This window comes from Mixophyes fleayi, chromosome 12 (genome assembly GCF_038048845.1).
Source record: "Mixophyes fleayi isolate aMixFle1 chromosome 12, aMixFle1.hap1, whole genome shotgun sequence".
In the NCBI taxonomy this organism is placed as follows: domain Eukaryota; kingdom Metazoa; phylum Chordata; class Amphibia; order Anura; family Limnodynastidae; genus Mixophyes; species Mixophyes fleayi.
In genome coordinates this window covers 21,179,018-21,206,441 of record NC_134413.1, presented here as the reverse complement: position 1 = coordinate 21,206,441, position 27,424 = coordinate 21,179,018, and the positions used below count along the sequence as shown (strand labels likewise).

The window sequence follows — 27,424 nt, the reverse complement described above, 5'->3', positions numbered from 1 at the left end:
GTTTCTGGTGAAGCCCACTTATTTAAACTGCTCGCAAAGTGGGTTCATGACTAATACTTGTAACAATCAAAGAACAATTGGAACAACTAACGGATAAAAGAGAGAAATGTAGAGTGAAACAAGACATGAAGAGAGTGCATTTAATTCCAAACAGATAGTGCACTAACCTGTTACCCTCCCAAATGTAGAGGCATGTACATGTATTTGTTTAATCTCCTCACATGTTCTTTTTATATTTTATATATACTGTTCATCATGTACCTGTATAGTTTTGTTTGCCCATGTTTTCTGTCATCCTTATCTCAGCTCACACATACTTCTTTCATGCCTTACAAGTAGCCATCTGATAGGTCTGGCTTTGCTGACCTACATAATGTCACACAAGAGAAGATAGCATTGCTGCCATGATCACTAGAACACACTGATGATTCCTGGGGAAAAGCAAGTAACTTAGAACCAATTTGGGAAACAAAACTGTACAGACTGTAGCATAACACAAATAATAGATTTTGCTACTATTTCCTTAGCACAAATTATGTGGAGTGAGACGAGAGCTATTTTTAGGGTGAGGTGTAGGGATAAGATTTATATTTTGGGCTATGGATCAGGCTAAACATAAGAATAAGCGCTCATGCATCATAATGTATAAATTTCTGTTAATGGTGATGTGATCTGTGCTGCATAGAAAATGCATTGAATAATATTTGAACAGAGGTAAATATAGGCATTATTGATGCTTGGTCAAAGGGATCATCAATACATAATTTTCCAACTGGATGACTGACTGAGCTGAGTTGAACTTATGCCAAATTGCATAGTGCAAGTTGTGCAAATTCTTACTGCGCATGAACATAGAGGTCACATATACATATGCGCTTATACAGACTTGCACACATCAGGCAATTGTGCCTCCTTACGACTGGAGAGGTAGAACAGGGGAAGGAAAGGGCACGCAAAAGCGGGATGAGTACAGGAAAGGTGTGTCCATACTAATGCCACTTATGCAGAACTGCGGAACCATGCATCATCATCATCATCATTTATTTATATAGTGCCAACATATCCTTTAGTGCATAAACATGCTGGTTAGGAGTAGAGATGGGCGGGTCCGGTTCCCCGAGAACCGAACCCACCCGAACTTTGGGTATCCGACTCGGCTCGGTACTCTCCCGCCCGTTCGGAATCCAAATCGAGGCCGAACGTCATCGCAATGTCATCGGATCTCGGAGCTCGATTCTCACGATACTTGAAGATTATAAATACACGCCTCCACAGCAATCCCTCGCCATTTGACAGAGGGAGAGAGCAGAGTGTAGTCACAGGCTGATTAGAGCAGGGACAGAGAATACAATATTCTGATTCCAATTGTGCTAACAAATATCGCTAGAGAAGAGAGGAGGATAGAGGGTTGTTTTTTTTTTCTTCAATATTTGGCACTCCCCAGTGCTTTTTGTGTGTCCCCCATTATTTTGCCTAAATATTTCTGGCTGTCAAAATTACTATCTGTCAGCAGTATCTACCAACTAATTTTTAGCACTCCCCAGTGCTTTTGGGGTGTCCCCCATAATTGTGCATAAATATTTCTGGCTGTCAAAAGTCATATTTGTCAGCAGTATCAACAGAGCCGGATTAACAATAGGGCTAAAGGGGCTACAGCCCAGGGGCCTCGGGCTGCTGGGGGGCCCGCCGACATTTATCGGGTCTCTGTCTGTCACTTGTTCAAGGAAAATGGTAGGCAGCTAACAGCAAATGTTATGCTGTTAACTGCCTGCTGTCACTGTAGGACTTACCGCGTAATTGCTACAGGGAGTGGAACAACAGCAGGAGGTAAGTTCACGGGGGGGCCTCATGGGGGGGAGGGCCTCACAGTATCCTTAGCCCGTGGGGCCTCCCTTCCCTTAATCCGGCCCTGAGTATCAACCAAATAATTTTTAGAACTACAAGTGCTTTGGGCTCAGAATGGATTCAAAGCAGTCCACATATGAGCAGAATGAGCAACCAGGTTCTGTCACCAGTCCTGATGGTAGTGTTCCTAGTACGTCATCTGGGAAAGGCAATGTCAAAGTACACAGTGTTTTGAAATCATTAAAAAAAACAGACCCTAGAAAAAAATTTACTGTGTTGAAGCAAATAAAGAAGTGTAACTGAGGTAAAGTGCCGATAAAAAAAAAATTGCCAACATGCCATTCTACACACGCAGTGGCAAAGAGAGAATGAGGCCTTTGCCTTTCTCTATTAGTGGCAGATCCAAAAATGTTACCGAGCCTACAAGTGGTGCACAACTACTGTTACGCGTCAAAGGCGAGCTACAAGATAACAGTAAGGCATTAGAGGATAATGTTTGCTCTGAATCAGAAATGACACCAATCCCTGTGGAGAGTCCATCCAACAGTGGGATGTCTAATCGTGAGCATTCTGTTAGTGTACCCATAAAGAGGGGCCCTTTCAGCAGTTCTGCTGATGTGTGCCTGAACAGCCCGAGTGTAGCCGGGGATACACCAAGTGATGATGACACTTTGTCTTTAGAAGAGGATGTGGGGGAGATTTGGTTATCCTACGAGGGCACTGATGATGATGCGGTTGATTGTGTAAGTCCTGCACCAGAGGCAGCAGTGTGGCACCAGTTCTGGTACGTGAGGTTCTGGCACCAATTTGCACTTTCCAAACACAAGCAGGGATGACGCAGGTGGCAGACCACAACAGTTTGAAATCTGGGCTGGTTTGAAGGATTTGTCAAAAAAATTTGTGACCTTGACCATAACTCCAACCAATCCTACTATTAACATGCAAAGGATGGTGGAGGGCCTATCAGGGATTAAACTGTATTTTTCCTCATTTTCACTAATAATGTTTGGGTGTAATATACACCCAAAGACGAGTGCTCAATTGCTAAGAGTCATTGATGAAGAGGAAGACAAGCAGGCAAATTGGGCTGCGTTATATAGGTAACACCCAAAGAGAAGAGCTCCATTGCTCCATTGCTAATTGTAATTGCTGAAATAGAAATAATAGGGCTGACAGTCTTGGTCTAAATCTGCAGTTACATTTTATTGTACCATAGCTCACTGCGGAACAGGAGAGGTGGCAGGGTTTAGTGATAATCTTCCTCAAACAATACTAATTCATCCCACCATCATAGAAGTCTGTGTAGTATGATGTAATTGCCGATAATGGGCTTCCAAAGGGAATGACTAGTTGATTTTAGGGCAGAAGTGTCACGATTTTTTGGAAATTCTTTTACAGCAGAGCAAATATCAAAATGTTATACGGACTCATCTGCATCACCACTGGGTGTCTTGGGAAAGCAATTTTTTTACAACAAGCAGTTGCCAGAGAAACTGAAGGAGAAGACGTCCAAACAAGATGTTGATAAGTCTGGGATCCTTGCAAAGAAATTTAAGTATTTAATCTACAATTAAAATATAGTTAGCACATTTACATTGTTTTATTTCACACTATAATTTTCTGTAGCACCTTTTCAAAATGTATTATTAAGGCAATCACTTGACTCAAGCTAATCTGCATTTTCTTCACAGGTAACTACTTCGCTGGACTAAAGTATATTCCCCTCAAATGCTAGTCTTCTTGCAGCTGCTGCATTCTCCTACATGCTGTTGCAGAAACCAGATATTGACCCTAAATGTTTCTGGACACAAACAGCATCTCCTGCATGTCATTTTTAAAAAGTTTTGTAACACCAAGTTGTTAGTGTGTGCAAAACAGGAAATGTGATGGAATTCAACCCCGCTGTAATGCTTGACCAATATTGGGGTCGTAATCAGAAATGACATATCCTCAGGAGAGTCCAAGCAGGATTAGCCATCTTTCAATGACATCCCTTAGTTTTTGGAACAGTTTGTCAGCTGTATGCCTCTTACTGAAGCCGCTGATACACAGAGTAGCCTACTTCTCAAAAATGTGACGTACCTGGGTACATGCTGCTGCTGTCCATGCTGGGGAAGGCGAATGACCAACCCAATGGGATTTTACAGTCATATAATCTTTAGTTTGCCCAGTTCCGCTTGTACACATATCTGTGTTAAGTGGTAGAATGCCATTTTGTCGCCCAATTATTAAATTTTTAGGAACTTTCCGGTACAGGAGAGAATTAGCTTTTCTAGTAAAATGGTATAGTGATGACATTTGCTAAGAGGGACAGAACACCTCAATTAAATGTCTGAAACCAACTGTATTAATAGTGGACATTGGACGCAGATCTAACACTAGCATAGTACCCAGAGCGTCTGTGATCCGCTTTGCGACTGGGTGACAGGTTTCATTCTTGCTTTCTCTTGCAAAGGATTGTTTAACTGCCAATTGTTGGTTCAGGGGATATTGATTATGAAGGTGTTGGGGGGGGGGGGAGATTGCAGATGCTGAGATGTAGATGAGAGAAGGGAGGTAGATTATGCTGGAATGCTTGTTGGTTTTTTTTTTTAACCTAAGTTTCTGATTTTCCCAACAGTTTTCCAAGAACTCGCTGAAAAATGACAAAACATGGATGAGGATCCCAGATGGTTAAGGTCCCTACCTCTACTGAGTGTGGCTTTAAAAACGCTACAAATGGATAGACAACTCTTGCCAGGATTTGTGTAAAAAATAATTCCACACTTAAGAGGTGGATTTATGGTCTTATGCCCAGGCATGACAATGGCCTTTTTGTTATCACTGGCAAGAACTGCAGCAATTTTACTTTTCATGTGTATGAAAATCATATTGTGACATAGGAGGTGGTCAAAATTGAATAAAAAAATACTGGAAATTAGTGTTACTGAGGTTAATAATAATGTAGCTACAAAATAATACCTAAATTATGTTGTTTTTGCACCAATAAATGTAATTTTTTTAACAAATTGCAAAACAAAACCAAACAAAACCAAAACCAAAACACGCAAGGGCGGTTTTGCAAAACCAAAATCAAAACTTGACGGTAATCCAGATCCAAAACCGAATACAAAACCAAAACACGGGGGTCAGTGACCATCTCTAATTAGGAGGCACATGTTTTGCACCTGCTAGAGTGCGCAAATACACAATAATGATGATGACTTAGTGTAAACCCGATGCTATTTTGGAGTAATTTACATCCGTTTACCAACTCCGCATCAGCCCTGTAAAGTGTCATCTGTGTGGAAAAAAGTATCAATCAAAATGATGCACTGCCCTATGTTAGTGATAGGGTCCTGGAACTGAATCGCGTAGTTCCCAGGCACGGAGGCGGAGCCAAAATTTGTCAGTGACAGCCTAGTTCTAGCATGGTTCTGGCTCCGGCATGCTCTGTGTCCGCCATCATGGCATGGTGAAAATCTACTTTGTCACAATACAATGAATTCTGACAGGTCATAGATACACTATATGGACAAAGTATTCGGACACTTGACCATTATACCAACAGGAACTGTAATGACATTGTATTCTGTATTCAAATACATATACTTTATTATGGAGTTTATCCCCCTTTTGCAGCGATAACAGCTTCCACACTTCTTAGAAGGCTTTTCACAAGATGTTGGAGTGTTCTGTGGGAATTTATGGCCATTCATTCTCTAGAGTATTTATGAGGTCAGGCACTGATATTGGACGGGAAGGCCTAGCTCGCAATCTCTGTTCCAGTTCATCCCAAAGGTGTTCGATGGGGTTGAGGTCAGAGCTCTGTGCGGGCCACAACAAACTTATCAAACAATGTCTTTGTAGTCCTTACTTTGTGCACTGGGGCACAGTCATGTTGGAATAGAAAAGGGCCTTCCCCAAACTGTTGTCACAAAGTTGGAAGCTTAGCATTGTCCAAAATGACTCGGCATGCTGAAGCATTAAGATTGCCCTTCACTGGAGATAAGGGGCCTAGCCCAAACCCTGGCAAACAGCCCCATACCATTATCCCTCCTCCACCAAACTTCACAGTTGGTATAATGCAGTCAGGCAGGTAACGTTCTTCCAACATCCACCAAACCCAGACTCGCCCATCTGACTGCAAAACAGAGAAGCGTGAGTCGTCACTCCACAGAACACGTTTCCATTGCTCCACAGTCCAGTGTCTGTGTCCTTTACACCACTCCATTCGACGCTTGGCATTGGTCTTGGTGATGTGAGGCTTGCTTGCAGCTGCTCGGTCATGGAAACCCGTTCTATTAAGCTTCTGTCACACAGTTTTTGCACTTACATTAATGCCAGTGGAACTTTTATGCACTTTAGCAGTCGCTGACCCCGCTCTGTATATTTTACGTGGTCTTCTGCTTCGTGGCTGAGTTGCTGTTGTTCCTAAACGCTTCCACTTTCTAATATCACTTACAGTTGACCATGGAATATCCAGCAGGGATGAAATTTCATGAACTGTCTTATTGCAGAGGTGGCATCCTATCACAGTATCACACTTGAAGTCACTGAGCTCTTCAGAACAACCCATTTTGTATCACAAATGTTTGTAAATGGAGACTGCATGGCTAGGTGCTTGATCTTATACACCTCTGGCAACGGGTCTGATTAAAACACCTCAATTCAATAATGAACAACTGTGGCCAAATCCTTTTGTCCATATAGTGCAGGTGTTCAGAGGACAGAAAGCGGTTTATGTGTCTGCTACAGTTCTCCTAAGACTGCAGTGCTCCATATGCTGTGTTATGTTATATAACTAAGACAGTACATGACGGAAGCTTGTAGAAATTGTACATTCAAGTCGTGACAGGTACATATATATTCTGTTAGATCCTCACTTACAAGCCGAACAATCTCTTGTGTTTGTGTTTTTGAATATTCTGTTTTGAGTCATAATTTAATAGTACATTTTCAGTCTCATCTGCTTCAATCAAGGCAATCAACATCGATTACACATAAATCATTTCAAAGCATATTTTAAATGCACCTAATTCAAATCATGCAGGAAAATTACTCAGGTTTTTTTTTTACTGCTTCTTAGATCAATAAAACATTAGTAGAACATTTCATCTGATTAAACCGTTTATCATAATAACTGGATGAATCAGGATTTAGCACATTAGTAAAATAATGAATCACTAAGTAAATTAGGAAGAGTCGAAACTCCATCAGATGAGTAAGAGGATAAAAGTATACAATGATTGGTCAGGAATTACGCCAAGGGCTTTTCTTTGTGATGTCCATAGAAAAAGTCAACTGAACAGATACAATTAAGTGAAGAACATATTTAATATATTATCATAAATTAATTATTTTGCCCCTCCTTTCCTACAGTAGCTTATTTTAAACTAGCCATACTTATTTTATAACTGCTATCCATCACTAAGCACTACTGCTACAGGCTCTGCTTCTGTGTCAGGTACTGGCTGCAGGCTTTGATGCTTGCAGACTTTGATAGAACTCCCAAACTCCATTGTCTCCATGCTTCCGTCATCTAGAGCTGATAATAGTGTGCAACAGTGTAATAGTACATTATAATAAGAGCATACTTGCCAACTCTCCCTGAATGTCAGGGAGACTGCCTGAAATAAAGGTGATCTCCCTCACTCCCTGAAGAGTCTGGCATTCTCCCTGAAGCTGAGCCAGTACAAGACGTGGTTGGCTTCCCCATCTGTGGCATGATGTCACAGTTCAGAAATTGTGTCCTATGTCCATGTATTGATGCCTATGGAGGTGGCCAGTGTTGAAAAACTTGCATATGTATGGGGCTTTGATAGGGAAGGAGCCCCCCTTCCCAGTTGTGGGCCCCATGCCATCAAAACCCCATACACGATTGGTAGTTAAACCCTGGTGAAAAACCCATTTAAGTTTTGCTTCAGAGAAATGTCTGGCATCCTAGGCAAGCCCTCATGGGGTATCTATTCAATAGATGTAATTAAAGTGGTATTGTATCATAGGCATGGCCAATGTATAGAGTTCTCCACCCTAATGGGAATTACATTCCTACTTGTTGGTGGCTACAATTTCCTTTACAAATGTTGAACAAATCTTGTTTAATCCAAGTTCTCCTTATTCTCTGATTTGAGATTTGCACACATTCTATGTTTGACTGCAACACTTTTGGGGGGAATTTAATGCAGAGTGATGTGTTACCAGACATCACTGCGATGACCAACAGTGCATACTACTGCTTGTTACGGTAAGGAATCTCCGCTCATATTCATGCTCATCCTCTATGGGGTGTGCGGAACTAAACTCCCCCCATTGTATGACAATAAAGACATTTGACAATAAAACGTGATTTGTCTAATGTAAGCTTATGCATATATCTAGGGATCCCTCATTTTTCTTGCCAACACAACAGGACAATGGTTTCACTATCTATAATTGCAACCACTTGCTTCATTTTGGATGTGGAGTGCTGTAAATCTGTTTATTTTTGTACTAATCCTGCAAATCCACACGCTTCAGGAAACCTCATTTTAGGAAAATAAGCATTTTCATTTAACAATGACAGACCGCGAAAACAAGGATTATCCCAGGCAAACTGGGAGCCCTGGGAGAAAATCCATAAAAAACAGACACTAATATGACATTTCTTAGTATATAAAATACACACCCTGCTTCCTTCTAGGTGATAATGAGTGCTTAATCCTCGTTATGCCGAGTCATCATAGCTCTGAATAGTATAAACATAAGCATTCTGAGATATAACTAGCTATATAGATATAGACTGAGACTGCCCTGGAAAAAAAACAAGACACAAAGCAAGCTATGCACAAAATAATAATAATAATAATAATAATAATAATAATAATAAATGCATATCAAGCTTCGTGTTTGAAATACAGCAGTATAAATACAATGTTATACATACAACACAAGACAGAAATATGTGCAAACCTGCACTCATACAAATTCCAATACGTATGCCAATTTGCCTTTAAAATAAAGACACCAAGGAAAACATATTATACAAAATGATTTTCTGTGTGTAGGTGAAAATATGTTTTAAACTATAAAGCCAAACAATTAAAAATAACATGAAATATGTGCTTTTCTATAGACACTCATATGTCTTTCACCATAAAACATGTTCTATATGTATATAAAAATGTGATAAAAATAAATAATATTAACACCAAGTCTGTACCCATTGCCGTGCCCTGTGTTTGGGAAATATGTGCAGTTCACACTCTTTACCTGAGTAATTTACATAATTTTATGTACATATTTTAGATAGATAGGTACAATATAATAAAATATAATAATTTACTTACAGCCAACCATCATCATTGCAACGGAAAATATCTTTTCTCCATCGGTTGTTGGAGCAATGTTTCCAAATCCAATAGTTGTAAGGCTTGTCATGGTAAAGTAGAGAGATGATATATACAGAGAGTCTTTACTGGGTCCACCTTCCCACTGCCCTGAGCCAGTGGCATTATATCGGTAAGGAGTGCCAATGCTTAAACCCAACTGATAAAGCCAACTGTCTTTCTTGATTGTGTTGGTCACTTCATCAATAACCTCATAATCTCCAATGCTGTACCAGATGCAGGCTAACCAATGTGCGACAAGTCCAAACACACAGACCAGGAGAACCAGCACGGCAGCACCGTATTCCAGGTAATGATCCAACTTCCTGGCCACTCGACCCAATCTCAGGAGCCGTACCACCTTCAGGGAGCTGAAGAGGCTACTGATGCCCTGAGAAAAAATACAATTTAATTGGACTATTGTTTATTCTTAAATCAATAACATAATTATTTTTACAATTTTTGGAGTGATAAAGGTTGCTTTTCCTATATAGTGAGCTCCAATTGGCTGGACTTCATTATAGAGAGCTCAAATTTAACTCTTTAACCAATAACAGCATAGGTATTACTTCCTAACTTCTTTAAATATGAGGTTGTGATAATACCTCCTAACTTTCCTGATTTTGGCAGGGTAGTCCTGAATCGCGGATCTCTAAAGAGTGGGGCTTCTGCATAAATGGGCAGACTTTCACCTAAAAGTGGGCAATTTAGGGGGATTTGGGCAAATCAGGGGCGGAGCTTATTGTGTCCCGATTCTCAATGTCTCAGTGTTGGGAGGTATATTGTCAGGACTGCCAACAACGAGTGACCATATATGTGATTATGGTCCTAAACCAATGTCCCAATGTGGGTTTGTACCAGTTGGCAGGTCTATAATAGGCTAGACTCAAACTCTTAAGAAGAAATATTCCAGTTGCATTTCCCCCTAATATATAACAAGCTATAATTTCACTTCCCTTTTAAATGTAACATGTGTTCATCTGAAAAACAACCAAACCATGGAAGACCGAGGTTTAAGAGAATTAACTATGCCTTCAAGAGCAACATCCAAGCATCAACACACTGAGCTGTCCCATTGGTAAGTACTGTAATCCTGAGCACATTTGCACTGCAAGATTCATGAACAAAAGTTTCTCTTTTACATTCAGAGTGAGATTTTCCATAGATGAAGGAAACATTCATCTTTAGAATCATTGCTTTAGATTTAGCGTTTATTTGCATTTAACCAGAAGTACATTTTTTGTAAGTAGGAAGTAATTGGCTTAAAACAAAGATAAATAAAGCCTGTAGCTTGATTACTTGTTTCTATCTAGCAGCCAGTGGGAACGCAGGTTACAATTAACATGTAATAAGTTAACAACAGTTAAGTTATTTTAGATAGGTACAAAGCAAGTCTTTGCGAGTGTGTACCTCTCTTTCTGCAGCCAGGTTTGAATATCTGTAAGAGATTTAAAATTTGTAAAGCAATGTAAATATTTGTAGGTGGACACTGGTAGAACAAGTATCAGTGATGTGTATTGTCCATAGCGGATTTAGTTGTATTAAAATGTTGTAATTATGCCTTTCGTTAAGAGCAAGTAAAGCTGCTGTTTGAATGTAATATATAGAGAAGATCATGTATTACTGAGCTAAATAATATACACAAAATAACTGATTTGCCTATACCTAACTAAATACGTTCACTCCTGTTCTATGTTTGTGCCATGTTTGGAGGGAAGAGCTTCTCCTAGTAAGTAGACAGAGCTTGACTAAGTTGCTCTGCAGAAATGCACAGTGTGGATTGGTTGAGTCTATGGCTGTCCCAGTGATGTCACAGTGACTAAAGTGACTGCATTCTCATATTTCTGACCTGTATGAGAGCCTAAAGATGCAGGAGAAGCTTTAGCTGTCTATAATGGAGTGGGGAGAGATGATGCTTTATTGTTTAATAGAGCGAACATTGAACAATGTATTTTAACGTCACGGTTCATATCTGACAGTTAAAATTTCCAGGGGTTTAATGCTGCTTTAAAAGGGAAGCAGGCTAATCGTAAACTTTATCGTCCTAAATTATTCCAGTGGCATGGATAGAAAAACTATTTAGATAATAAATTATTCAATAGTGATTAAACAAAAGATGAAAAGCCTTTAAAGTCTTGGCAAAGTACCTTTTGTATGATTGATTACTGAATATATTTTGCTCTGTGACAAGTTATGAGCGTGGTCGATTGCTCACAGCCATGTCCTTGGAGTTGACAGTTTGATAGCTACAGCAGCCTCTCTACCAGGATACATATCTCTACTCTGTTTACCCCCATTACATTTCCTTCCATTGCACCACTTATCTTTGGACTCTCGTCTGGCTGGCCCTCCAACCAGGGTCTATTATCTGGAAGAAGAGGAAGATTTCCTGCTGCTCCCTCTGCAGGGGCCAAAGCAGGAGACTCAGAGGATGAATTGGCAGATAACTGTATGGTGGTCAATAACAGAAGGGAGAGGGACCCAAAACCCAGCAAATGTGCCTCTTCCCCCTTCAACACAGAATATGAGCTCTGAATAGTTAGGCTTTGATGCTGAGATTCCTATAGGAACTTGAAGGCAGCACACAACATGGTGAATGGAGAGGATGATGCCTGTTTGCACAGGTCTATTTTTGCATGGAAGCACCTGGATTTTTGGGCCATCTAGTCAGGGCTGGATCATACGTTAGCCAACCTAGGCTCCCTAGGGCACAGTGGGCATTTTTGGCCTAGATTACCCTAACCCATGTTTATATTTTGTTTTTACTGAGGATCCCAGCTACTTTTTATTTTATTTTTTACAAATTGAGAAAAGAGATGAGGGGTCAACTTGGTATCTTGTCTAGGGCCCCATGAGGTCTTAAATCAGACTCTGCATCTAGCGGTTTGCAAAATATTCAACTTTCTAATGGGGGAAGCTGGAAAGATGCTCCATACTGAGAACCGAAAAAGGGGGTGAATGCCTTGGAATGCCCTTGGCAGACAAATATGCACATTTGCACAAATGAAAAGGCAGTTCACAAATGAGCCTTATTGAGTGGTAAGAGAATCATAAGATGAAAGTGTTGAGCTTCAGAAGAGACAACATGTGGCCACCTCCCAACCATCACTCTTCTGGTTCCTCTGTCCTGTTTTTCTGCATTTTTAAATTTCTACTATCTATATATTATTATAAAGACTTTATGTTAATATTAAGTTTAGAAGAGTATTAAAAATTCCAAAAATCGTGTTGAAACTCAGTAAACTTTCCATCATGATTGCAATGGAATACCTCCCAGCATCTTATAGAGTAACATGGTGTCAAAATAAGACCCTTCCGTGACCCATCCAAATCATGCACAGATTGACCCTGCCTCATCCACATTTGGGCTGCCCCTTTCTAAGTTTTGAAGCGCTACGAGCAGCTCTGTGCTAGAGATATTTACAGTGCTGGACATCCTGCGTAGCACATCCAGGCAAGAATAGAGTTACTGCAAGGGTAGCACAATGCACCGCACCACCAAAAGCCTGCAGCAGGGGTCCTTTAGGTAACCACAATAATATTATATTCTGAGTAATGTGGGGCACCTGTGCAAGTGGTAGGGTTTATGCACTAGGGGGAAGGGGGTATTCAGTTAATTAAGCTATACAACCTGGCTGGCAATGGGGAACTGTACAATGGGGGGGGGGGGTCTTGTGGGGGAGGTCTCTGCAAAGAGGAGTGTGTCTGTGCAATGGAGGGGGAGGGGATATTTGTAATAATAAGGTTCTAAGTGTCAGAATCACTAGGTGGAATTGATGATACCTGCCAGCAGTTGGCACTACTGAGTACTGAGGTGCGGAGTCTAACACGCCCCTGGTTTTCACCAGGAACCCCCGCAAGGAGGTATGGGCTTCGCTGCAAGGGACGTGCAGGTCGCAGCCCTCAGTATCAGTCAGCTGGCGAGGTAACAATTGAAGCAGCGATAGCCCACCAGGATGCAGGATGGAAGAGTAGTCAACAAGCCGGGTCACAACCAGAGGAACGGATATAGCCAAATCAGAAGCAGGAGAATGGTCAGGAAGCCGGGTCAATACCAAATATCAGTCTAAGCCAGAATCAGGAACCAAAGGAGAAGTCAGGAACAAGCCGGGGTCAGAATCCAAAACAGCAACACAGGAACAAACGCTGGAGCAAGGCTGAAGACCAAATACTCTGGCACTAGACATGTGTCAGAGGCTGCTTTATATACCCTAAGGTGCCTCCTGATAGGGTTAGGGAGATTTTGGCGGTAAGACAAGCTGGCTACAGGCAAGTGAGCAGAGATAGCGTCCCGCTGCTAGGCAACAGGACGTGGTTGCTTGGAAGGTGCAGGCGTCCGTCTCCTGCACCAAGTGTCAGTGCGGAGACGGCGCCTGACACTAAGTATTTGGGGGCCCTGTGTAAAAACTACTCTCTGCAATAAAGACGGTTTATGTATGTGGCGGGGACTGTACCACCATTGGGGGTAAATGTATTAAGTGCCGATTTCTGCAAATCACCGGAAATCGGCGAGTTTGCAGTGAAAAATTAAAGCAGCAATGGCATTAAAGGCATTGTTTTTCCTTTAAAGCCATTGCTGCTTTAAATTTTCACTGCAAACTCGCCGATTTCCGTCGACTTGCACAAATCAGCACTTAATACATTTACCACCCCCAAAAAAAGAGTCTGTGCAAAGTCTAGTCTAGTTTTGGGTCTATGTAAAGGCACTTGTAATAGGATCTGCACAATGGGACATTAAACAATTATGAGGCTACAGTGCGGGTATGATTATGTCATAGTTGCCTACTGTCCCGGAATATCCAGGAGACTCCCGAATTTTTGTGAGTTCTCTCGGACTCCCGAGAGAGTAGGCAAAAATCCCGGGTTCAGCTGTCTCCATTGTTGAAGATGGGTGGGGGCGGGGCTAAATGTGGCATTGTGGCCCTGCCCCCTGCTGCGATTGGCTAAAATTACATCCAATAGACATGAGGCGGAGCCTAATGGTGCACCACGTGTGACCACGCCCCTTCAACAGACCCCCTCCTGGACAGCTGCTTTCAAAAGTGGGTAAGTATGGATTATGTGCAGGGGCACAGTGGAGATGTAATCGTGTGGACAGCACTGAGAAAATTGTTAGTGGGGTTCTCAAAATTGCTAACTTGCCTAGGGCCCCATTTACTCTTAATGCTGATCTGCTTAGCTAACTGTATTTGTACAGGATCTCTATTTATACAACCGTTTACAAGTAACAATCTACTTTGTCTAACCTGATAATGACTGCTCCTTTCAGCTCCAGCTTCAGTTTTGTTAAAACACATTAGAAAATTGCAAATATGCATATCAAAAAGACAAGCAGCTGCGGAGGGCGCTTTGATTAAATGGAATTAAATCAAATACGTTACTAGTTCTGGGTGTGTTTTGAACTGAAATAAAAGCATAGGGGGAAGAACGAAATTCAAATATTATATTTTATGAAAACACCCTTGAGAACATCACAAGGTGACATGAAAAATAAGCTTATACTCTGCTCACAAATAACTAATCACAAAATGCCACTCCAGCAGAGGGAAACAGTAGGTAGAAAATAGTGTTAAATGCAGAGTGGAGGAATGCTGGAATCAATAAAAGCACAAAGAAATGAAAGGTGCTGGATAGACCAACTAGAATGTACAGCATTTCAATTAACTACGCAACCTTTTAACACATTATCTCAATGAAGTATAATATCTAAAACTGAAAAATATACATTCAGTTGGTTTTATGTCAATAAGTAAATTGCGTACAACGCTACAGAGTTACAGGCTGGGTTAAAAAGACAAAAGTCCATCAAATTAAACCTATTATAAGTTATAGAAAAATGAAAAACAAAACTCCAATGAGGCAGCTGCAAATTTAGCTTCACCAAGGGAAAAAAATCACGTTTGAGCACATAAATGGCAATCGGTATAAATACTCTGGGTCAGTCAGCCAACAATGCATCTCTCAGTTGTAGATAGAGGAATCATTTCTATAGAGGATTCCATGGTGAGTGCAATACTCACAGTGAAGACCCTATACCAGTGTTGGCTAACCTGTGACACGCCAGGTGTTGTGAAACTACAAGCCCCAGCATGCTTTGCCAATATATAGCAGCTTATTGCTGGAAGGGTATGCTGGGACTTGTAGTTTGCCAACACCTGGCGTGTCACAGGCTCGCCAACACTGCCCTATACCTATACTGATAGGGCAGATTCAATTTAATGCGAGGTGTCACCAAACATCACCTCGATGTTCGGATGCGCATATTTCCACTTATTATAGTAAGGGGCCTCCGTTTTTTTTTCTGTGCACCTCCATGGGAACCGAGGAAAAATGAGCAGAGATTCCATACTCAACATCGCGTCCATATGTCTCTGCAGACTGTTCCGGAGACACAACACACTGAATTGAATCTGCCCCATAATGTAAACACACTTTATGGGCTCCAACACAAATATTGTTACATATAGGCATCCAGGAAGCATCACCTAAATTATACTGAATAAAACAATACTGCAGTTATAGTAATGTTCACATTTTATTTTACATATTACACAATTATATTTATTACACAGGTAGTTTACTACACAGGTAGTAAATGCTGTTAAATAGTACTCTATTTATTGATATTGTATGAAGGGACTGAGCCTATATATTTATAAACCCATATGGCTATAAATAGTGTGTACTCTATAGTATTTCACAGCACTGGGGTCATGAGTTCAATTCCTGTCCATGACCTTATCTGTGAGGAGTTTGTATGTTAACCCCGTGTTTGCGTGGGTTTCCTCCGGGTGCTCTGGTTTCCTCCCACACTCCAAAAACATACTAGTAGGTTAATTGGCTCCTATCAAAATTGACCCTAGTCTGTGCGTCTGTCTATGTGCCTGTGTGTGTTAGGGAATTTAGACTGTAAGCCCCAATGGGGCAGGGTCTGATGTGAGTGAGTTCTCTGTACAGCGCTGCGGAATTAGTGGCTCTATATAAATATCTGATGTTGGTGATGATACTTTCATGTCTGCGCAGGACTTCAGTCAGAAGACTTGCTGGCCTTTGACCCACAATCTGTACAATGTTTCGGCTTGCTACCTGCTCCTCTTTTCACCTGGGTTATAGGGCATCAGACAATGACGCACTGGCTAAGCAGGAATCCTCATATATAGCCCTGCAGTCATATAATTGTGGCTGCATGGTTTACTAACTGTGTGGCTACTATTATAATGCTGAAGGTCTTCATAAGACCGGTACTAATGCCTAGTTCCCTGCCTGCAGTCTCTGTTCTGTAGACCAGAAGAGGGTTGGGCAATAGAGGCTGTCAGCTGTGCCACCACAAGCTCACATTGCTTTAGAGCCAAACATGAGCTAGTGAGAGTAGAAATTGTTTATCTAGCAGGGCTTCTGAATGAAGCCCTGCACAGTGTGGAAAGTGGGAGGCAAGAGGGCCAGCTTAGGAAGGCGAGATTTTAATTACATTATTTTACATTTGTGTTTACTGGTACTTTAAGATAATTTATTTAAGTTTGGAAGTGAAAAGGTGAATTTCACTTTGTTCGGCTTTGCCAAAAGCAGAGACAGGGGCTCTAAGGCTCTGAAATCTTTATGCATTTATTTCTAACATACTCATCACATATATATGAAGTTCAAGAGAAAAAAACTTGTAGGTCCTGATTCATTAAGGAAAGTAAAGCAAAAAAAAAAAAGAGTAACTTTGCCCCTTGGCAAAACCATGTTGCATTGGAGGGGGAAGTAAATTTAAAATGTGATGGCAAATTTATAGTTGGGGTAGGGCATGTCCTAGATCAACTTTAAATTTCAGTGTACAAATAAAGTTATCAAGTATTTGTGTGCTACATGAAAAAATTGCAAGTATTTATCTTATGTACAAAATAATAAACTAATTTACACCCCTTGCATTTTAACATAGTTTATCTAGGAAAAAACGTACTAATTTTTATTCCCTACTTCCCTTAATGAATCAGGCCCGTAGGGTTTTGTCCAATATTGTTATTTTTAGTGTGATATTTTAGAGTCAATTTCTTTACTGCCAGTGCCATATTTGTCAAACAGTCACACCTGCTGCTCCGGACAACTTCAAGTGTTCTTCCTTGGTATCAACATGACTGAGGACTCAGATAAGCAATGTTTTTATGCTACCTAAAAGTTTGTAAACTTATTTAAAATAAAAATTGGGTGTTTTAAAATATTTTACACATGGGCGGTTGTCTTCTGGATGTGTATCTCCTTCACAGATAATGAAGTGATTACAAGAGAGAGCTGAGGATCCTGCCTGTAGTACATCTATCGAGCATTTGACAGATAAGCTTTATCTTTATTTGAAAAATGTACGCTGCTTTCATTCAATAGTTTCTTTGATTGCACATTAATTACTACACCATGAGCGCCCTTTCTCCCTATGTTTTTTTAACCCTAGATTATTCAATTTTGGGTGCGGATGTTTAGAAGGAAGGAGCTACTATTTGCCTTTGGACGTTATTTATTTTTTATGGCATATATATAGATATAGATAGAGAGATAGAGAGATATAGATATAGATAGAGAGATAGAGAGATATAGATATAAATAGAGAGATAGAGAGATATAGATATAAATAGAGAGATAGAGAGATATAGATATAGATAGAGAGATAGAGAGATATAGATAGAGAGATAGAGAGATATAGATAGAGAGATAGAGAGATAGATATAGATAGAGAGATAGAGAGATATAGATAGAGAGATAGAGAGATATAGATAGAGAGATATAGATATAGATAGAGAGATAGAGAGATATAGATAGAGAGATAGAGAGATATAGCTAGAGAGATAGAGAGATAGAGATATAGATATAGATATAGAGAGAGAGAGATATAGATATAGATAGAGAGATAGAGAGATATAGATAGAGAGATAGAGAGATATAGATATAGAGAGATAGAGAGATAGAGAGATATAGATATAGATATAGATAGAGAGATAGAGAGATATAGATAGAGAGATAGAGAGATATAGATATAGAGAGATAGAGAGATGTAGATATAGATATAGATAGAGATAGAGAGATAGAGAGGGGAGAGAGAGAGAATTGTTTATGAATTTAGTATGTATAATTTTCAGCACAGCAAGGAAACTTAGATTAAGAATAGCTTAAAAGAGATTTATATATGATGAATATGTTAGAAATAAATGCATTAAGAGTTTAAATTTGTTATACAAGTGAATTATTATAATTATAATAATTAATTATTAATTATTATTATTATTATTATTATTATTATTATTATTATTATTTTAATAATATTTTGATTTATATTCACAGCTCCTCTTGTTTTTTGGCTTCTATTTTGCAAGGTAACAATGACCTAGATGTAGAAGCTGCAAATATTTATCTATTTTTAGAATTTCATTTCTCTGTGTATTGAACAGGTATTTTTGAGCCAGTAGTACTTTCTATTGAATATAATAACACCATAAGATTAGCGCCTGGAGTATTTGTTATTTGATTGTCTACTTGTGTCTACTAGGACTGGCTGTCAGGTTGCAGCTGTGTACATTACATTGTAATGGAAATTTGGTTCTGCAAAAAATTTGGCATGGGGGAAAAACTGGTTATTTAAAGCCAAGATAGCTTATGACACAGAAAACGTTGAATTTAATGTATAATATATGCACAAAACAGAGCAGCTCTGGAAACTCAGAATGACAAATCGACAAATCATACAAAATAGAGAATCACACATAAAGACTGTTCACGTGCGTATGAGGATGATGAATGAGGATCAGATGTGAGAGAGGGCCCTACTCAGGAGGACTTACAATCTCTTCTAAACGCTTAAAATATATTTAACCAAAACAAATATTTATGAGAATTCAGCCTACTCCATACTGACCAATTTTTGTATACCATTCTTTTGAGGTCAAGTGGCAACAGCAGGGCCACTCTTTGGCCCTGCAGACGCATAATTTCACCACGGGGGGGGGGGGATTTGACTAGCAGCAAATCAAGTCATTGAGGCCACAGTCCTACCCACATCACCAGGAAGTGGGTGGGATCTGAGGGAAAGACCTGCTCTCCTGGGGGTTTGGGAGGGCTGCCTGAAATTCAGGAGTCTCTGGGAGGATAGATAAGTATCATCATCATCACCATTTACTTATATAGCGCCACTAATTCCACAGCGCTGTACAGAGAACTCACTCACATCAGTCCCTGCCCCATTGGAACTTACAGTCTAAATTCCCTAACATACACACACACACAGACAGAGAGAAAGAGAGACTAGGGTAAATTTTGATAGCAGCCAATTAACCTACCAGTATGTTTTTGGAGTGTGGGAGGAAACCGGACCACCCGGAGGAAACCCACGTAAACACGGGGAGAACATACAAACTCCACACAGATAAGGTCATGGTTGGGAATTGAACTCATGACCCCCGTGCTGTGAGGCAGAAGTGCTAACCATTTAGCCACCGTGCTGTCCATAAGTATGTCCTACCCATTCATTAGAATCTAGTAATATCACAGTAGCTTGTGGTACTTTGTGATGTCACTTTGTGGTTTCTAGGCTGCATTCTCATGAAACTTCCACAAAATGACTGCCCCACTGTGTGCGGTGACATTTTATGGAATTAAAAACACAACATAAAGCGCAATCAAAAGTGATGGCAACATATGAGATATTAATTCAATATTCTCATGTTCCAAGGCTTTATTGTACTTTTATCACTTCAATAAGACGAGCAGACTGTTTTGATACCCAGAATGCCAATAAAAGCATTTATCTGCAGCCAGTGTGACAATAAAGTGGGTCATCAAGTGACAGCTCCGGAGAGCTGTGTAGGAGATACTCTCAGCCTACAGCACACAAGGCAATTGTTTGCTTTGTGACTATATTATGCCTTTACTCCGGAGTGTTTTCACTGCATATTGCTTCCAATTAGTGTTTATCTGTGGCAGGGAGCCCAAATTGCTGACCAATGCGGGAAACTTTATTAGTCAGGAGTTATTCTGACAGAATTCCGCTATCAGCACTAAAAACTATCATTAACACAGTACAGCACGTAACAACATTATAGAGCGATGAAGGGGGAAACGCATATCTGATATTATCAGGCCAATTGATCATTATGCAGTGGTAAGGCAAAGAGATAGGAAATAAATTATCACCACAATTTATCAATAAATAACGCCAGTGCAGCTGAGTGATACTCAATTGCCCAGCGATACTGGCCAGGAGTAACAAGGATCTCAGAATCCTTGGAACTTTTAACCTAGTCTCGAATTCTCTGGTCTAATTAAAGACCGAGATAGACTAGCCTATCATATGCTCAATGCGCTAGATGTGAACTGGCCCAGTCTTGGAAAAGGACACAAACTCCTTCTGTTATTTCAATCCATGTTATAATGTGGCATATGGCGTTATGAAAAGATCACAGCTGAAATTAATAGTAGTCTTTACAAGTCTAATTAAATCACAAGCATATTAATCTCCAACATATAGCCTTCCTTAGAATTAATCATAATTAAGCCCTTTACAAATCTTGCATTCTTCAATTCTAAATAAAAGGTTAGAAGCTAATTGTTACTCTCCTCCCACCCACAAGACCCTAGAAGAATTTGGGGTGGTGGCCGCATAAATGGTGGAACTCTTTCCTCCTACCCTGTGTCAGCTTACTTCCCCTTCTCACCCATTGCCCTGTCCTATCCTCTACTTTAGATATTGTTGACATTTTGTTCTTTTCAATCGCGAAAAATGTAAATCGCAGATATATTCTCAATAACAATGCATATGACTTTTTGACTATAATATTTTACTACAACCTTCCATTTGTAGAAAACCACATGTGTGAATGTATTAGCCATACTTATGCATATCAGCTTGTAAATGTAATATCTGCACTTCCAATGACAGAAAATGAAGAGTTAAAGAAACAAATTAGATGTGAAAATATGTTCCTACTTTTGAAATCTTGCTGCCTAACAGTATAGCTGTTACTTTATATACCGTATATACTCGAGTATAAGTCGACCCGAATATAAGCCGAGGCACCTAATTTTACTACATAAAACTGGGAAAACTTATTGACTCGAGTATAAGCCTAGGGTGGAAAAGAGCGCTAATTTAAAAACCTAAATAAAAATGATAGGTTCAATCTATGAAATCATTTTTAGCTAAACCATAAATAACAGTAGATGAAAAGGAACATTCATAAATGATTATAAAATAATTGGCATTGGGTACAACCTAACCTAAATAAAGGGGTATATAAGGGGTAGGGATATAAATGTATGAACATGGTGGCTGTATTGTTTGTTCATTATGTAATTGCACTGTAAATTTAAAAAAAAAAAAGGAGAGAGAGAGAGAGAGAGAGAGAGGTTTTTTTTTCACTTACCCGGCAGTGGAACGCATATGCGTTCCAACAACAGGAAGTTCGGCATTTGGAACGCAAGTTTGCGTTCCAAATGCCGAACTTCCTGTTGTTGGAACGCATATGCAGAAGTTGAAGCCGAGGGACCGGACACCAGGTAAGTTCACCCGTGTATAAGCCGAGTGCCCTTTTTCAGCATACAAAAGTATGCTGAAAAACTCGGCTTATACACGAGTATATACGGTAATTGGGCTTAGATGCCCCACCATGTTGCTGTGGCTCTAGAATGTTAAAATTGTAATACATTAAATCAAAACCATCAATAAAAATGAGTCCGCCTGCAAAACAATATGATAATTTGTTTCATTTACAATTATAATGACTATGGGCCTGATTCATTAAGGATCTTAACTTGAGAAATTCTTATTTCAGTCTCATGGACAAAACCATGTTACAATGCAAGGGATGCAAATTAGTATTCTGTTTTGCACATATGTTAAACACTGACTGTTTTTTCATGCATTCTAAAGCTGGTGCAATGTGAATGCTCTATCCATATCTTACGGCAGTGGTGGGCAACTGGTGGGCCGCTGTCGGCCCTCTGAGTCTTCACCTGCAGCCCCCAGCTGGCTTTGTTAAAAAGACTGGATGGGAGTAGCTGATCATGTAAGGTGGATGATACATAATAGGAGGCTCTTAATAAAGTCTTCTTAATTGCAAAATATGTCTTTATGCATTCGAGGAGAATTTCGACGTCATACATACAAACCTTTAGGAAATTCAAAACTCTTACCTCGTCCACATTTTCGAAGGCATTGATGATATCGTACGGTAAACAAGACAAGAGGTCTATGACGAACCACGTCTTCAAGTAGTTCATTCTGATAAGTTTGGGATCTGAAATGACCTCTCCTCCTGGTCCGACAAAAGTGGTGTGAAAGTTTAAAACAATGTCAACGAGGAAAATAACATCCACCACACTGTCCAGCACCAGCCACGCAATGTTGTTCTGTTTCGTCTTGAAGGAGACATTGTAAGGAACCATGATTGCTGTGTAAAAAGTTAGGATTAGGATCACCCAGTCCCAGGTGGTTTTGAAAGCGCAGTAGTGTAGTATGATGTGCGGTGGCGTCTTCGGTGCTTCTTGCTTGTATTGAGGGAGGATATCTGATCCCAACTGCAGAACCTAAACATAAAATAATAAGAATAAAAAAAAAAAAAAAAATTAAAAAAAGACAAAAACATAACACAATGTCAGTGGAGAATTTTAAGAGCATATTTCTTTCACCATGACAAACATTGGAATTAAGTTATGCACCCAACATGTCTGATGATTTTAATAATGAGATATTTAATAAAAAAAAAAATAATTTCAGCTGGTGCGAACTCTGCACTCTTCTTAGAGGGGTAGTGCTTTACCTTCCACCAACACTATTCTTTCTTCCATCCAATATATTGGTCAGTTTGCACATTTTTGTTATATTCTTCCACATCACAATGGACACAAACTTGTCTTGTGAAAAGATCTTTGGGTGTTCGGTATCATGGGACAAATGGGCAGCACGGTGGCCTAGTGGTTAGCACTTCTGTCTCACAGCACTGGGGTCATGAGTTTGATTCCCGACTATGGCCTTATCTGTGGGGTTTCGTAGGTTTCCTCCGGGTGCTCTGTTTTTCTCCCACACTCCAAAAACATACTAAAAAGGTTAATTGGCTGCTATCAAAATTGACGCTAATCTCTCTCCCTGTGTGTGTGTGTGTATTAGGGAATTTATACTGTAAGCTCCAATGGGCCAGGGACTGATGTGAGTGACTTCTCTGTACAGCGCTGTGGAATTAGTGGTGCTATATAAATAACCGATGATGAAATGTCAAATATTGTAGCCCATCATTGAATTAACTTTCCCTCTTCCTTCCCAGAATGGCATAGAAGTTCCCTGAACTCAGGAATGAAAATAATACCTAAAACCCCTTATACGCCCAGTCGATGCCGCTAAATTATGATGCCTCTCCTGCTTTTTCCAATTGTAGAACTCATGATTACCAAACCTGGACTGTTGTGGTATATGCAATGAATGACGTTCTAATAAAGGGCTCATTTTTGTGAAAATGTGAAATCTAGGAAAAAAAGTTTCATGAACTTTTTCGAATTCTAGTAAGTTTAATGAAAAAAATTCTTACTTTCTTTCTCACTATTCCCTACCCTCACTCATTTTTTTAATTTGTAAAACAAAGAAGCAGGCAGGTAACTTTTGCACTAATCTGATCCTGTATTTTTTTATATTTAGCTGCTTTTCGTTACAGCACCTTATTGTGCACAGTTAGGAGTGCACTGGATTTCTTAAACCTCTTCCCATGAGATTTTCTAGCAGTGATACAACAAGTGTATCAGTTTTTCTATAGCCGATTGTTGAGTCTTGTTCATATGGTTTATACAATGTGATAAACAACATGTACTCTGCTCAGGCAGTGATGTTTGATATTTCAGTTCTTTGATGCTGGTCTAAAATAACACCAAAGAGTTCTACATCAATAATAATAGAGACTGCAATAAAAAAAAAATGCAATGTACAGTCTAGATACATTTATAGCACCAAGGATGTCCATGACTATATACAAATACCAGCCAGAAAAAGCTGAATGATCAATGTATATCAGCCATATCATTAAAACATCTGGCAAGTGAAGTGATGATCTCATTACAATGGCACCTGTCAAGGGATGGGGTATATTAGGTGACAAGTGAACAGTCACTTCTTGAATTGCAAAATGGCCAAGCAAAATGTTGACTGCAACTTTGACAATGGCCAAATTGTGATGGCTAGAGGACTGGGTCACAGCATCTCCAACACAGCAGGTCTTGTGGGATGTTCCCGGTATGCAGTGGTTAATACCTACCATAAGTGGTCCAAAGAAGGACAACCGGTGAATCCGCACCAGTGTCATGGGCGCTCAAGGCTCATTGATGTGCGTAGGGAGCAAAGGCAAGCCCGTCTGGTCCAATCTCACAGAGGAGCTAGTGTAGCACAAAATACTGAAAACGTTAATGCTGGCTATTATGGAAAGGTGTCAGAATTGATGTTTCCCTTACTCTTCTTTTCGTTGAGCAGTGACTTCTCCCCCTTCCCCCCTTTCCATCACTCTCTTCCCTTTTACTTTTTCCCCCTTTACCTTTGATATAAGATGTCTTTGGCCTCTTTCTTTTGTTACTATGCCTGATGTTCAGCTGCATATTCCTATTGTTGTTTGCTTATTGTGCTGATTAAATATGCTCTCATTTACATTTTATCCCCTTATACCTGCCCCTTTTTTATTTCTGTACCCCACTTGCTTTCCATATCTGTTTTCTTTATTTTTTGCAAATTTTAGAAAAATGTTTATTAAAAAAAAAGTTGACAGAACACACAATGCATCGCAGCTTGCTTCGTAATGGGCTGACCCTGCCCACCTTCGAAAGTGCCTACAATGGGCACGTGAACACCAGAACAGGACCATGGAGCAATAGAAGAAGGTGGCCTGGTCTGATGAATCATGTTTTCTTTTACATCAAGTGGATGGCCAGTTGTGTGTGCGCAATTTACCTAGGGAAGAGATGGCGCCAGGATGCACTATGGGAAGAGGGCAAGCTGGCGGAGGCAGTGTGATGCTCTGGGCAATGTTCTGCTGGGAAACCTTGGGTCCTGGCATTCATGTGGATGTTATTTTGAAACGTACCATCTACATAAACATTGTTGCAGATCAAGTATACCCCTTCATTGCAACGGTATTCCCTAATGGCAATGGCCTCTTTCAGCAGGATAATGCGCTCTGACACAACACAAAAATTGTTCAGTAATGGTTTAACACAGTAATAACACAGTCAGTGTTTGGCCTCCAAATTCCCCAGATCTGAATCCAATCGAGTATCTGTAGGATGTGTTGGAAAAACAAGTCTGAGCCATGGAGGCCCCACCTCACAACTTACAGGACTTAAAGGATCTGCTGCTAATGGCTTGTTGGTGCCAGATACCATAGGACATCTTCAGATGTCTTGTGAAAGCCATACCTTAACCGATCAAAACTTTACTGTTTCTGTCCTCTGCCCTCCAATGTAGGCCCCAGAATAGATCCAAGTGAGTTGGAACTCACGGAATTTAGATAAACAGCAGTCTCCAACATAAGGTGTTTATTCCAAATAACTCAAACATTTCACTCCATAAATTTCCTCAGGGATGTGACACTCACATACCTGAGGAAAGTTCTGTAACTGAAATGTTGGAGTTATTTGGAATAAACATCTTATGTTGGAGACTGCTGTTTATCTAAATTCCTTGAGTTACAACTCACTTGGATCTTGGATTAGATAGATTGATAGATAGATAGATAGATAGATAGATAGATAGATAGATAGATAGATAGATAGATAGATATGGATAGATTTTACTTGGATTATCCTTTCTCAATGTAGGGTTTCTTATATTGATTTGAGAGTTGCCCCCAAATCTATTTGCCTACATTCATCCTCATGTACACTTCTTTATAGACATAGCAGCCCAGAGAAAGGCTGCAGTATGAGCATCAAACAGCATTCTATTTTAGGATATATTTATCTAGAGACATAAAATACTCAAATATATGGATTTGGGTTGTTCGGTTGCATAGTAACACGTACAGATGGTCTTCTTGAATTGTCCATATTTTAGAAAGTCTTTATTATAGACATTTTTGCCTTCAGGAAAAAGGAGCTACTTTTTATCTTAAATTTTGATTAGGTTCCAAAGGCTAACAACACTCATTGAATTATTAATTGTGGCAATCGAAAGATCTCATCAGGACATGAATCATGCAGTACAGGACAGTCCACGTCCTATTAACCACTATGTGGAAGACAGGATGGCAGTGTAACCTTACCCCAGGGGGGATTAATTACAGATGTGCAAAGAAAACAATGTCATATCTTTCTAACAGACGTGTTGAATTTTTAGAGGGTGCATTATTATCTGATGCAACCTTTGCTAGTGCAGTAAATTGTTACAAAACAACCGACAGAAAAGAGAATCTTATATTCGTGAAATAGCCTGAAAATAATTAGATGGATAAATAGGACAAAAAAACAAACCATAGGTACCTTTGCTAAGTCATGTAAACCAGAGCATTTACACTTCACAAAGAGGCTATTTTTAGAAAAGCAATCATACATTACTGTTATTTTAATTAGGCACATGAGTGCAATAAAGACCCTTTGTACTTATGCGAGAAAATGTTTGAAGCTAGCTTGATTAGCAACTTCTCAGAAACGGAGAGAAAGAGAAACAAATTTACATTAATTGTTAATTGTTTAATAATTAATTGTTCTGTAATTTTACTAAGGTTTGTAATCTTTAAAGGACTGATAAAAATAAAAAAAAGTTTGCAAGTATTTGTGCAAAAGTTTTCAAACCTTGACGGAATTTGAAATGTTTGCTATTTTATTTACATATGCCGTGCATCTTCCGCAAGAGGTGGCTAAATGACGACAGTTACAGCGTTACTTCAATGGGATTGCTTACATGAAGTCTGTTGTGCGTAGAAAAATATCTCCCCCCCCCACTATCATTCTGAGAACATTATCTCAAATATATTCTGTTTCAAAATGATCCTGGAGCATGTCCATATATTTGTGAGTGCCATTCGTTGCTCCTTTATATAAAAAACAACAACTTGTTTTTTAGTTTTAGCGGACCCTTAAGACACTTTCACCAAATGTGGTGGGAGTACACAAATTATGTTGACCAATGACGTGGTCTTGATAGTTTTTTCTGCCTTAACTTGAGAGTAGTTTAGTGGCCAATAACAGTTTATTACATGATAAAGGATGTGTTAGATTAAGTTTTTTTTAGAGTGTTTTACTCA

The 27,424-nt window shown here is 39.7% G+C and overlaps 1 protein-coding gene across 2 annotated transcripts in view; it reads right to left on the bottom strand.

Annotated features, from left to right (window-relative positions):
• KCNH5 (potassium voltage-gated channel subfamily H member 5) overlaps window positions 1-27,424 on the bottom strand; it is a 272,890-nt gene that overhangs the window by 146,022 nt on the left and 99,444 nt on the right. For both annotated transcript variants that reach the window (XM_075193403.1, XM_075193404.1), the window contains 2 exons: window positions 22,347-22,739; window positions 9,153-9,582 (listed from right to left, as the gene is read on the bottom strand). In XM_075193403.1, coding sequence (XP_075049504.1) covers window positions 9,153-9,582; window positions 22,347-22,739 — 823 coding nt within the window. The remainder of the gene's footprint in view (window positions 1-9,152; window positions 9,583-22,346; window positions 22,740-27,424) is intronic.